A 13,107-nucleotide genomic window follows, 5' to 3' on the forward strand; every position below is an offset into this window, starting at 1 on the left:
GTTAAGAGGTGATATGATACCCCTGTTTAAATACTTGAAGGGATGTCATATTGAGGAAGGAGATAGCTTGTTTTCTGCTGCTCCAGAGACTAAGACCCGGAACAATGGATGCAAGCTCCAGGAAAAGAGATTCCACCTCAACATTGGAAGAAACTTACTGACAGTAAGGGCTGTTCAACAGTGGAACAAACTCCCTTGGAGTGTAGTGGGGTCGCCTTCCTTAGAAGTCTTTCAACAGAGGCTGGGTGGCCATCTCTCAAGGATGCTTTGATTTAGATTTCCTTCATGGCAGGGGGTTGGACTGGATGGCCCTTGTGGTCTCTTCCAACTCTATGATTCTATGAATCATTGAAATTTTTTGAGAGGAGCAGTCTGATGAACATAAAAGGCCATGGCCCTCTGAATCTTTAGGGTAGAGATGGGCTATTATGTCAGCACAGGAGCCATTTTATACGACTGTTGAAATTCTGCCTCATAAAATCCTTAGGCAATCAAGAAAATATATACTGTATGTTGTATATTTCAGGCAATCCTTTTGCACTATGTCAGTTTTATATGCCAAGACACACCCTTTGGAAACTATAGATATTAAGAAGCCTTCTAACTTATGTCACAATGGCAGAAGAGGCTCTTTGCATGGGCAAAGGTCTCATGCAAAGCTTGACTTATTAAATCAAGATACAGTAGTCCAATGCAGTCATAACAGATGTAAGAAATAAATCTGCTCACACTCGCTGGTTACAGCAGGTGGTTAATCACGAAGGCCATTTCCAGCAGCATCTGCACAGTAGGTTACATGTGCCCCCTCTCCAGCAGTCCATAAGACATAAATGAGTATTCAGGAGCTCTGCTTCGTACTTCAGCCCTTCCTGTATTATCATTATTTCTATCTCATTCACTGTGCTGTGTCTTATCAACATGAATGGGTTTTGATTACAGAAAATTGCAATGAACTACCATCCTGGGTAAGAATGAGATGTAACAATTATGAAGGTATGCATGTTCAGTAACTAATTAAGCAATCTAAAAACAAAATATCAATATGTTCAGAGACAAATATCTCAAAGAAGCAAATATACTATATTTCGTTTGATGACTGGGATACCAAAATATTCAAGCAAGATTGAAAAGAAACTTAAACACAAAAATATTCAAATCTAACTTTTTAGAAACATGAAGTAAACAGATGATAAAATCTGTTTAAATTTTATATACTCCCCCCCTCACATACAAAAACAAACTTTGAGTATTATGTATGCTCTACCTGCATGTTAGTTGTTCAACATTGATAAATAAAAATCTTTGTTTCAGAAAATATATTGTGAGGTGGGTTTTTTTTACATCCAGACTTAAAATTCAGGCTCTAAGCAGAACTAGATCACACAATACATGGCATTTACAATGGATAATGAATAAAAGGTTCCAATCCTGAGAAATGCTTAAATCACAGAGACAAAAGTAATCAGCATCACCTACAAAGTATATATCAACCTCTCAGAAGCTATTTTTTCTTCTTTCTCATAATTTACCTTTTCCTAATGAAATTATATGGCAATACTGCAGCAGCAGCAGTAGCATTTTCATTCTCATTGTCATTCTTATTTTATTTATTTATACCTTGTTTAAAAATACATATATTCTATTATGAATAAGCATACATACAGACAACAGAGTAACACTGAGCAGTAAAATCTTTCCTCCCTTTACATACATAACATTTCTGCAATCATTATAACAATGAATACATTATAAGAGGCATTAAATAAAAAGAAGAGATTCTTGAATATTAAAAGCCATACAGATTACAATACATACAAGAATGTCAGTAGATGCATGGGGATTCATCTGAGGAAGTAGGCTGCAGTCTACAAAAGCTCACACTACTAACTTCTCTCTTTCGGTTAGTCTGAAAAGTGCTACAAGATCCATATATATATATATATATATATATACATACAGTGGTACCTCGGGATACGAAATACAGTGGTACCTCGGGTTACGAAATTAATTCGTTCCGCGGCTAATTTCGTAACCCGAAAAACCTTCGTAACCTGAATTGCCATAGGCGCTAATGGAAAAAATAGCTCTCTGCTGCCCTCCGGTGGCGGAAAATAGCGCCGAGGTTTTTTCGTAACCCGAAAAAACCTTCGTAAGCCGAAACAATAAATCCCTATGGGATTTTTTCGTATCCCGAAAAATTCGTAAGCTGGGTAATTCGTATCCCGGGGTACCACTGTACCCAGGTTACGAAATTTCCGGGATACGAAAAAATCCCATAGGAAATAATTGTTCCGGGTTACGAATGTTTTTTCGGGTTACGAAAAATTTTTTGGTGCTTTTTTCGGCTTTTTCGCACAAAATCACGGCTTTTTCCCATTAGCGCCTATGGCATTTCGGCTTACGAAGGCTTTTCGGGTTACGAAAGCGGCCGCGGAACGAATTAATTTCGTAACCCGAGGGAGCACTGTATATATATATGCATGCATGTCTATATGTTATTTTAAAATGCAATTAAGCAATCTATAGAATTAAAACCATTTTAAAAATTCATTAAAAAAACAGAAAGTGAAAACCTACAAAATAACATCTTATTAAAAGCCTCATGGCAGTAAGTTTCTAAAAGCCTATCGGAATAAAACAGTTTTCACTTTTCAGCAGAAGGACAGCAAGGAAAGATCCATCCTAGCCTTCCCAGGAAAAAAAATTCCAAAGTCTGGGAGCATCCCTTGGGATGTTCCTTGTTCCTACCAACCACACATGGGAAAGTGATAGGACTTAGAGAAGGGCCTTTCCCAAAAACACAGTCCTTCAGATAGCTGGGGACAAAACTATACCAGACCTTTAAGCCATTACCAGCACTTTAAACTGTCCTGAGAAATAAAGCAGCAGCTAGTGGAATCATTGCAACATGGAAGCTATGTGCTCCCTGTGGTGAGCCCAAGTTAAAAATCCTGTTTTGGCAATTTGCGCTGGCTAAAGATTCTGAACCTCTTTCAAAGGTAGTCCCATGTAGAGCACATCACAGTAATCCAGATGAGATGTGACTAAGGAATGTCTCATTGTAGCCAGATCAGATCCACCAGGCACACCAGCCTTAACTGTGCAAATGTACTCTTGACCATCACTGAAATCTGGACCTCCAAGTTGAAGGTTGAGTCTAGGAGGACACCCAAACTGCAAATCAGTTTCTTCAAGGGAAGTGCAATCCCATCCAACACATGCTGAATCTCAATTGCCTGATCTGCCTTTAGTTGACCAGTCAACTTGTTTTCATTCATCCTGTCTATTACAGATGCCAGGCAGCAGGTTATGGAAACAATTTTCTTGGCATTAGTTGGAAAGGGGAGATAGAGCTGAGTGTCACCAGCATATCAGTGACACATAATCCCAAAATTCCAGACAGCTTCTCTCAAATATATATGAAATAGTATGGAGGACAAAACAGAACTCTGGGGGACTCGGCAGGAGTTGGGCAGGAATCTCCCAGCTCCACCTTCTGGGCTTTCCCATTTAGAAAAGAACAGAGCCATTGTAAAACATTGCTTCTATGTCCCATCCCAGCAAGTCAGCCCTGAAGGATACTATGGCTAATGGCACTCAAGGCCACCAAAAGGCCCAGTAGAACCAAAAAGGAAAACATTCCTCCTGCTCAGTTCCTGGTGTAGGTTATCCACCAAGGCTATCAAAGTTGTCTCTGTCCCATAAAAAGGCCTGAGGTCAATATGAATAGATTTAGATAATGTGTCTCATACAGGAACCCCTGGAGAAGAGAGGCCAATATATATTCCAGTACCTTTCCTCAAAATGCAATATTGGAGAGTGGCTGATGAGTTAGACAGCACAGGGAAGAGTTCTTAACAACTGGAATTTATCAGACAAGGAAACCCCGAGCGCACTCATGGGGTTTCACGTTATTGCGTTATAGACTACCACACACAATTTTGGGCAATGGCAAGCTATTTTCGGGCAATGGGAAGTCAGTTTGAATGCAATTTGAATTCATGTAAATTAACGAGCAAATTCACATGAATGTGTTCTGGCCCCACTTTCTTTTCATTCAAAATTAAGAGAAATTCCTCCCATGTGTTAAACTCCAACTGTCTCCTTTGGGCATGTTGGGATTCTTTTACCCACCTGGCCAGTCCTTCTCTGACCTGTTTAATAAGCCAAGCAGGACAAGGCACTGGAAAACATGTGATGGCTCTCATCTCTCCAAGACCCCTATGCTCATCCTTGGGCTGCAAAAATGGTAAAGCATTATTTTACCTGGACAAACTGAGCCCTGAGTCATAAACACTGGATCTGCAGCAACTATACAGTACAAGACAGAATGAATCTGAGCAATTTTATTTGCAGACTATAGAGCAAATTCTTTACAGCTGGCTGTTAAATGGTGTGAATTATTGCGTTGGACAGGGAGTAAAACATCCTAGTTGTAAAAGACACTGATTATGGTCCCAATTCAGAGCCCAAAATGAATTGTGATTTGCAGATAGAATTCATGTACACACATTTCCACATTCATTGAGGGCAGCTTGGTCTGCTCCTTCTATTGAAGTGAATCACATTAGAGAAGTATATATGTACTCACCCCTTTCAGGAAAGAGTGGATTTGGTTAAGAAGAAAGGGACTGTCATTCTCTTGAACACATTTTAAAAATATATTTCACTTTTGGCAAGCAGCTGACCACTGTAGGTATCATATTCACAAAAAAGCTGACAAATCACTCAAGATCTTCTCACAGTCTAAATGGACCTAATTTATTCAGCAGGGCTTGCTAACGTAAATGTACACAGGGTTGCCTATTTATAGTGAAAAATCAAAGTTGGGATATTTACCAGACATATCTCCTTTAACTACCTTTACAGCATGCATTGTAGAGATACAATCCCTAACAGTAATGACACTGGCCAGTACCCTTCAAATGTAAGCTCAACCATTCAAAAATCTGGAATTAATATGATAAACTGTGCTCAATTAGTGCTGGTATCTGTAAAACCAAGAATTCTTGGAAACAATCAGGTTCAGGGATAAATTCATAACATTCTCAGTATCATGAAGCTATAATGTAGAGCTAGACATGGATATGATGTCTACATATATTTTGTACTATATCTTGGAGCAGGGGAAATGGGGTTTTTTGTTGTTGTTGTTTTGTTTTGTTTTGTTGCATCTGAAAATGAACAATTAGGATGTGACAGTTTTCTAAAACAGTCTTATTTTCTTTGAAGCATTAGAAACTGTACAACTCTTGGATGATATGCTTGCTGGTGTTTCCAGGCAATTGCTTGTAGGACTGAGGGAATGCAGGAGAGCTATTTTAGGTGAGTGAACACTGAAAAAAGTGGACACTCCCTCTAACTCCCAATAGGCCACATTCATTTAAACAGCTCCTATTTGCACCCTAAAAGACTGACATTGAATTTTGAATTCATCATCTTCATACTTTGATTATGAGCACCTTGTATTTGTCATAGATGTACTGTATGTATATATGTATATGGAGAGAGAGGGAGGAGGGGGAGAGGGCAAGGGAGAGAGCTGGACAGAGAAGAAAACTGACAGGAATAAAATAAACTCATTTGCAACGTGGCACTGCAGATGGGTTCTGTGGATAACATGGATTGCTAAAAAGACAAAAGAATGGTTCTTAGATCAGATCAATCCTGAACTGTCACTTGAAGCCAAAATGACTAAACAGAGGCTGTTGTACTTTGGACATATGACATACTATGACTTAATGGATAAGACAATAACGCTTGGTAAAGTGGAAATGAATAGAAGAGAAAGACCACATGACAGGGGGACTGATTCAATCAAGGAAGCCTGGACCCTGAGCTTTCCAGATCTTAATAGGGTAATTGATGACTGGGGACCTTATTGATCTCTCATTCATAGAGTTTCCATAAACTGAATTTGACTTGATGGCAAACAGCAACAGCAAACCTTGTATTTTCACATATCATACAAAGAGTCAGGTATACCACTTTCAGAGAATAAGTTTACAGATGCAAATGCTTTAGGATTGTATATTTACTTCATGGAACTATCAACACTAAAATAACTGATTGTGGTAAATTCATACTGTCTTAAGCAGTTAAAGCAAATAGCAGCAATGTGCAATGCTTACTCAGGATTTAAAAGAATATCTATGATTATACATTTTAATAAAACTAGCATTAAAATGATGCTATAATAGCACTAAAAGTGAAAAATAAGATTATGTTCCACATAACTTGCACAAGACAAGTCCCTTTCATGTCAACAATCTGCTTCTCTTGGTTAGCGTATTACAAAATAACAATAGGAACAAAAACAATATAATAATAACACTCGTCATAGTAAAGCTGCATTTTCTCATTGCTCTATTTCTTACACCCATCCAAAAATGGCTTCATCCTAATAGAAAAAGATGGAAAAACATGGTTATAAATGTCTTGCTTACTATAAGCAAATTTATATAGCATATTAAAGACCTAGATTTTTCTTTCAATTTCGCTGATTTGAAAAGTTCTTCCATTCTATGCCATTTTGTGTATGTATACATATGATTGTATATATGAAAACCATGGTGCTTTAAACATGAGACTAGGGTTGTGTGAAGCTAGTTTTTAAAGATCAGTTTATCTAGCCAAGCTAGACATGGTGCTAAATCTGTCACTTTGAAGCATGTCAGGTTCTCATTCACTTAATTAATTACAGGCCCAGATTTCCATTACTACTGCAGCAGAGAGGAGGTTTATACTTTCCTTACAGAAAAGATAAGACACAAACATGTACAGTATACCTATGTATATTAGATGATGAGTTTATCTAAGTCAGCTTTTTTTCAACAGGTGAATGTTATCTAGTAGATGGAAGAAATCATAATTATTTATTTTCTGAAATTTGCACAAACCATGGCCTATTTATCATGAAACCCATTTGTAGAACAGCATTGTTCCATTTCCTTTAACAGCAGCTTGGCATAAGATGGGAAGTTTTTCCCACCAGTTATATTCCCACCGCCTTCATATTTGGTCTGCATGGTAAAAGAAGAGATATAATTATAGTACGCTGCATCATCATGCTTTTCACATAGAGGCACATTTATAAAGATGGATGAGCACAGCAGAATTATAGGGTTAAAATGTCTTGGAAAAACTAGAAGAGGTCTGCTTTCCAATGCAGCCAGCTAACTCTCTAGTGCCCACAGACTGGGTTTCTGTACTAATGGAGTACTCAGTAGGATAAAATGAATAAATGAATAGGAGGCTGTTGTACTCGGTCAATCATCTGCTCTTATGATGATTCTTGGAGAAATCGTAATAAAGAACAAATTAAAGAAGAAAGAACAAGATGGGACATATCCACAGCTTAGGTGTGCAATAGGATTTGTATTCTTTCCATTTCCTAGATTTCATCATGTTAAAGATTGGCTCTTCTAGAAATATTTTCCTGCCATTAAATGGTATGAGCACAAACTACACTTTATTGGATCTTGTGACCATCCAACAAATTTATTTCTTGGAATTTACCCACATCTCTGTTTTTGTTCAGAATATTGATATGGTAGTATATGAGAATATTTAGGTCTTGCAGCTGTAAAATATCAGTCAAGAAAGTGGTTGAGTTAACAAGTCTCCAACTGGCAGTAGACCAAAGAGCTGAAATACATTAAACAACATATCTTCAAATTCTTATGTATTTTTCAACTAATATGCAAAACCTCTTAGGGAAATTTTTGTGGGGGGGAAAACATACCATCAAAAATATCTCTACTATATCTGAGATAAACTGATGATGGAGCAACCATTTAAACTCATAGAATTTCAACAGAGCCTTGACAATCACCCTGCTGTTCAACAAACTCTGAAGGAACATTACTGGAGAATCAACATCTCTGTGCCAGAAAAATGATGTGCATCATGAATGCTACCACTGCTATCACTAACTGGATGACCTATATATAACTTTCTCTAAAATTTTAGCTTACACCTTGTACATTAAACTCATTCATCTAAAAAAAGGGGGGTTGCTTCAGACAGAAGTCCCCTAATTAACTGCTTTCACCAATCCTGGAAATCAAAATCAAGTGTTACCTTATGATAAATAGGTAGTTTGGGCTTGTTTCTTAAAAAAGGAGATGGGGAGTAGCCAGCAGTTTCAGGGGGGGGGGGGCGGGAATTGGGGTTGGCAGGTCTAGGGAGGCTAACCTTTCCCTTTCAACTTGGACCAGCTAAAATTGTCCCCACTCAACACTGCCCGACAAGCTTCTATATCTCCAACTGGTGATACTTGACCATATGATAGCAGTGCCACAAAGACCAATTCTAAAAGGGACCTGCTAGTGGTCAAGGTGTAGCATCCCATTACATGAACAAAACTGGGAAACACCAGTATAGTGCTATGCCTATCATTATGATAATTTCATATCCTTGTTTTGTCATGGACTCAGAGTTGTTTTACTTACTGTATCAATGCATGAAGCTCCATTGACTGCATTCTCATTTATATCCCTACCTGTGGAAGAATTTCAGGAGAGAGAATGAGTGGTTGACACTGAATGTGAGTGATTATTTTATGGGGAGCATTCTTATTCTATGACGGAGCATTCTACAAATGGGCTATTTCTTGGCACCAGCAAATTGAGACAGCATTCCAATTTCATTTAAGCTATTTGCTCTTACCTCCCCTTCAGATTAATTACATACCCTTCCTCGCTAAATAGTATAGAAACAAACAACAGAAAGAAGTTGAAGGAGGTGTTATTTTTCTTTTTTTCACAATCCCTGAATGGGAGTGGATTGGTCCTTCAGGCCTCCTAGAATGATCATTCACAGCAACCATTCATTCTCAGGCTGACTGAAGGACCAATCCACAACAAGCGGTGCATACCCAAGCTCCACCTCTAGGATAGAAATGCTGCTTTACTCTTCCACAAGTGGTTGAAGAACAGATCTCTGATCGCTACCTGTCTTAATTGAAATCTGTCTATCTTATAATGTCTAATGAAAGTTGATAGCTCTTTCCATCAGCTTTACACAACTTCAACAACTCCAGCTCTGAATGCTACAGTTGTCACCACAGATCTTATGGAATGTGCATAGACCTGCTAAGGCTTTGGTATTTTTGCCTAGTCACAACACAAGTACCGGTATATGCAGCTTTTTATCTACCTAGACAGCATTTGCTTTCTTGCTCTATAGCCCAATGTCCTTGGGTGAAAGAAAACAAAAGTGCTCCAGACCAATAGGTGGCTTTGTTCCGTGTATGTAAATATTTACCCCTTTTCTCACATCCAGGAAATGTCATATCTTTTCCAGTAGATGAACTGGATTTGGACAGAATGTTTGTATCTCTAGTGACTGAATCCCAGATCTCTCAGACAGAATCTTAGGGGTGAAAGAAAGGTCTATTATTAGTGACAATTTTATCCTCTCAAACTTGCAGACAGCTGGATTGATTGATAATGATGCTAGTTCTAAAACACTACCAGCTGAAGTTACTGCAACAAAAATTCTACTTGAAAGACAGCAGTCTCAAAGAAGCCTCTTTAAGAGGTTCAAAATATGGTTTCCTCAATGCATTTGACACCAAATTCAGATCCTAAGTTTGAAATCTATGAACAGTAAGTGGAACTTGCAAAGTTGCACCTCTTAGAAACCTCTTAAATATATGTGTGAGCTGAAAAAGGCTTTGTCTTCACCAATAAAATGAATGACTGGGAGTCTACTTGATTTTTCATTATATTTGGTCTGAGTCCTTTCGATATGCCATTTTCAACAAAAGCCAATATATCCCTTATTTGTGTAATGTCTGGTGTGAGCGCCACCTCTGAAATTCTTTCCAAGTAGTCTCATAAATGCAGGTAGTTGACTGCCTTCTGGGTGCTAAAACTGTTTCTGTCATGAAGGCTGAATATCCTTGTTGCAGCAAGTCTATCTGCTCAACCTCCAAACAGTTAGATTTCAATAAGGACTGGAATGACAAATTGGTCCCTGCAATAGCAGGTTTGTCTTTTGAAGTAGGCAACGTTGTCCCTCTACCCACATGCTTTTCAGGAGAGGAAACCACAGTCTGTGAGGCCACTGCAAAACCAATAACAGAACCTGAGCTCCCTGAAGCCACTATTGGGAGCAACACCTTTATGAATACCCTGGGAACTGATGCTGACCCAAACAGGAACTGAAGATTACCAGCCTTGAACTGATAATGCTGACTATTGAAACTGAACCTTAGACATTTACTAAACTTTGGATCCACGGGATCATGCAAACAGGCCTCATTCAAATTTATTAAAAGGAAAAAATCTCTCAATTCCAAATTTTCTGTATGATCTCTATCTTAAGTTTACAGTATTGAGCAACTCCATTGAGGTATTTCAGATCCAGAACCAGTATGTAACCCCGATTGTGATCAGCCACCATGAAAAAAGAAGCATAAATGCTCTGAAACTTCTGGTTGTAAGGCATATGTTCTATGGCTCCCATGTGCAGCAAATGTTTTATTTCCCGTTGGACTATTTCTCTTTTTATTGTGTTTTTGGAACCAGAGAAACAAGATACCTCCCTTTTGGTCTTTTTCAAAACTGAATATTGTATCCTTTTGAAACTACCTGGAGAACCCATTTGTTTGTTGTTGTTAAGTTCCAAACATGACTGAAAAGAAGCAATCTTCCTCCTGCCAGTATTTTCTTTACATCAAAATTGAACCTGGATTTATTTCATTGTGAATTAAAGCCTCTATACTCTCTCTGTGATTGAAAAAAAACTCTTCTTTCTCAAAAGGAATAGTTATCACTTCTAAAATATCTTCTGTCTGTATTTCTCCTCTGGATAGTTGGCAACACCTGCTTCTTCTCTTTCCCCTTTATCAAAGCTTCCTCTAAAGCCTTTTCAGCAAACAGAAGTTTTCCTTTAAACGAAGTATTTATCAAATTGACCCTAGATTTCTGGTTAGCCTCCCAATGTTTTAACCATAATGGTCCATTGTCATCGCTATTACTGATCTGGCTGTGAATACTGTAACACAATCAGCTACAAACTGCAATACTCTATCCAATTTGTTTAATGCACACTGAAGTATATGTGCAGAAATCTCTTCTGACTCCAATACCTCCAGTACCCACAGCATTCCTGGTCTTGCAAACACTGATATAGCTACTGACACCCTGATGGATAATGCTGCTGCCTCATATGATTTCCTAAGTGCAGCATCATCCATATCCTTCAATGCTGTGTCTCCTTCCTGAGGGAGAACAGCATGAGAGCCCAAGGAAGACACAGGACCATCAAGCAATGGAACTCATAACTGGATCATTGTGGGGGTTTTTTCCATATGTGTATAATTTTTTTATTGTAACCAATCAATCTTTTAGCTTTCTGAGACGTTCATACTCAATTAAATCCTTAAATATTTCTGGCATTAGTAACTGAACTGTGTGAGATGGAGTTTTCTGTAATACTGCTGCTACTTTACCATTTCTTTAATTTTCTTAGTTAAACTCTGATCAGAGTCTAAGGGGCAAAACAGACTGCCCCAAAATGGTGGATTGGGGCCACCCCAGTGTTGCTCACCCCTGCGCCGCGGCAATCGCATGCACATAGCCCCAATCTGGCCCATCACCACTGTTTCCTACCAACCTCTGAAAAGGAACATTCTTTCCTGCTCCTTTTCAGGTCCGCTCTTCCAGGTTGAGGCGGCATTGGGGTGGCTTCAGGCTACATTTAGGGCATGCATTGTCTAAACATCATGCCCCCAACGCAGCCTGACAGCAGACCTTTTTGCCCATCTGTTTTGGGCCAAAAATAAAGATCAACAATGGGGGTTTTTTGGGCAAGGTGTTTTTTTAAAAGGTCTTTAAAGTATTTTGCCTAAAAGAGCATAGCTTTTCCACTTTCAGTTAAAACTTCCATGTCTAAGGGATCAGCACTGTCCCAGTCAGAAAGTGCAATAGTTTTTTGTGGGTTTTTTTGGGCTATGTGGCCACGTTCTAGCCGAGTTTCTTTCTGACGTTTCGCCAGCATCTGTGGCTGGCATCTTCAGAGAAAGTGCAATCTTCTTCATAATCAGAATCTGAATCTGACACATCATCTCTGCAAGCTGAGATCAATTTATTCCTCAAATTCAGTGAACTTGTAACATGTTTAGTTTACTCAGAACATTTGCTAGACTTTTCTGGCTTTCGGGAAACCATCATATTCTTGGACTTGTCTACACTGGTGAAAAATGCCGTATTCACCCTGAACCTGGTGCTGGCAGTCCTGATGACATACAGCTACTTCTAGGGAGAATCTATGGGGGGTTTTCCCCCCTAATTCAACTTCACTCCAAACTAAGCTCCATCAGGGAAAATCCCAGTGCTTCCCAGAAACCTCAGCATGACTTCAGATTCCTTTGGCATGTGGACAACTGTATTTTGTCAGATTCCTCCTGATCCAGTTGTCCACATGCCAAGGGCCACACCACCCCCCTTCCTTGCACTGAGCACCCATTTCTGTCCTCAACAGAAGTGGCAGAATGCTGGACAAGATTTATATTCCTGTCTCTAAAGAAGCAGTGACAATGGCTCCAAAAATAGGGGACAGGCCAATGGGGCCAATCTAGTGTCATCTAAATTGAGCTTTGTGCATAACAACGTAACAGGATACCAGATTTGTGGCATGGTCTGGGGCATAATCCTCCAGACTGGCCCCAAATTAAATGGCTGGTGTAGATGTGCTACCTGTTTCATTTGATAGAATTATTTAGTTGCCACTAGCCAATTTCTGACCTCCAAATCCACTGATTCTTTATCATCTCACTGAGATTAATTCATTCCTAGGGTATTATTATTCTAATTTGAATTCCTTGGTAAACCATGCTGAGTTATAGAATTCATTGGATTAATCAAAGTACAGTGGGCCCTTGGTATCCTTAAAGGTTTGGTTCCAGGACCTCCATGGAAACCAAAATCTATGGATGCTCAAATCCCTTGAAATATTGTCCCTTATATAAAAGAGGAAAATCAAGGTTTCCTTTTTGGATTTTAAAGAATATATATTTTCAAGCTATGGATGGTTGAATCTGTGGATAATGAATCCTTGGACATGGAGGGTGAACTATATTAAGTAGATTAAAATTAC

At 38.8% G+C, this 13,107-nt stretch overlaps 1 protein-coding gene across 3 annotated transcripts in view; it reads right to left on the minus strand.

Moving 5' to 3' along the window:
• Nucleotides 1-2,521: 2,521 nt before the first annotated feature.
• Nucleotides 2,522-13,107, minus strand: part of LOC121920234 (uncharacterized protein C5orf47 homolog) — a 31,107-nt gene continuing 20,521 nt past the window's right edge. For all 3 annotated transcript variants that reach the window (XM_042447312.1, XM_042447311.1, XM_042447314.1), the window contains 2 exons: nt 8,454-8,503; nt 2,522-6,400 (listed from right to left, as the gene is read on the minus strand). In XM_042447312.1, the coding sequence (XP_042303246.1) occupies nt 6,374-6,400; nt 8,454-8,503 (77 nt within the window). In that variant the 3' untranslated portion in view covers nt 2,522-6,373. The remainder of the gene's footprint in view (nt 6,401-8,453; nt 8,504-13,107) is intronic.

This window comes from Sceloporus undulatus, chromosome 2, assembly GCF_019175285.1.
Source record: "Sceloporus undulatus isolate JIND9_A2432 ecotype Alabama chromosome 2, SceUnd_v1.1, whole genome shotgun sequence".
Classification (NCBI taxonomy): domain Eukaryota; kingdom Metazoa; phylum Chordata; class Lepidosauria; order Squamata; family Phrynosomatidae; genus Sceloporus; species Sceloporus undulatus.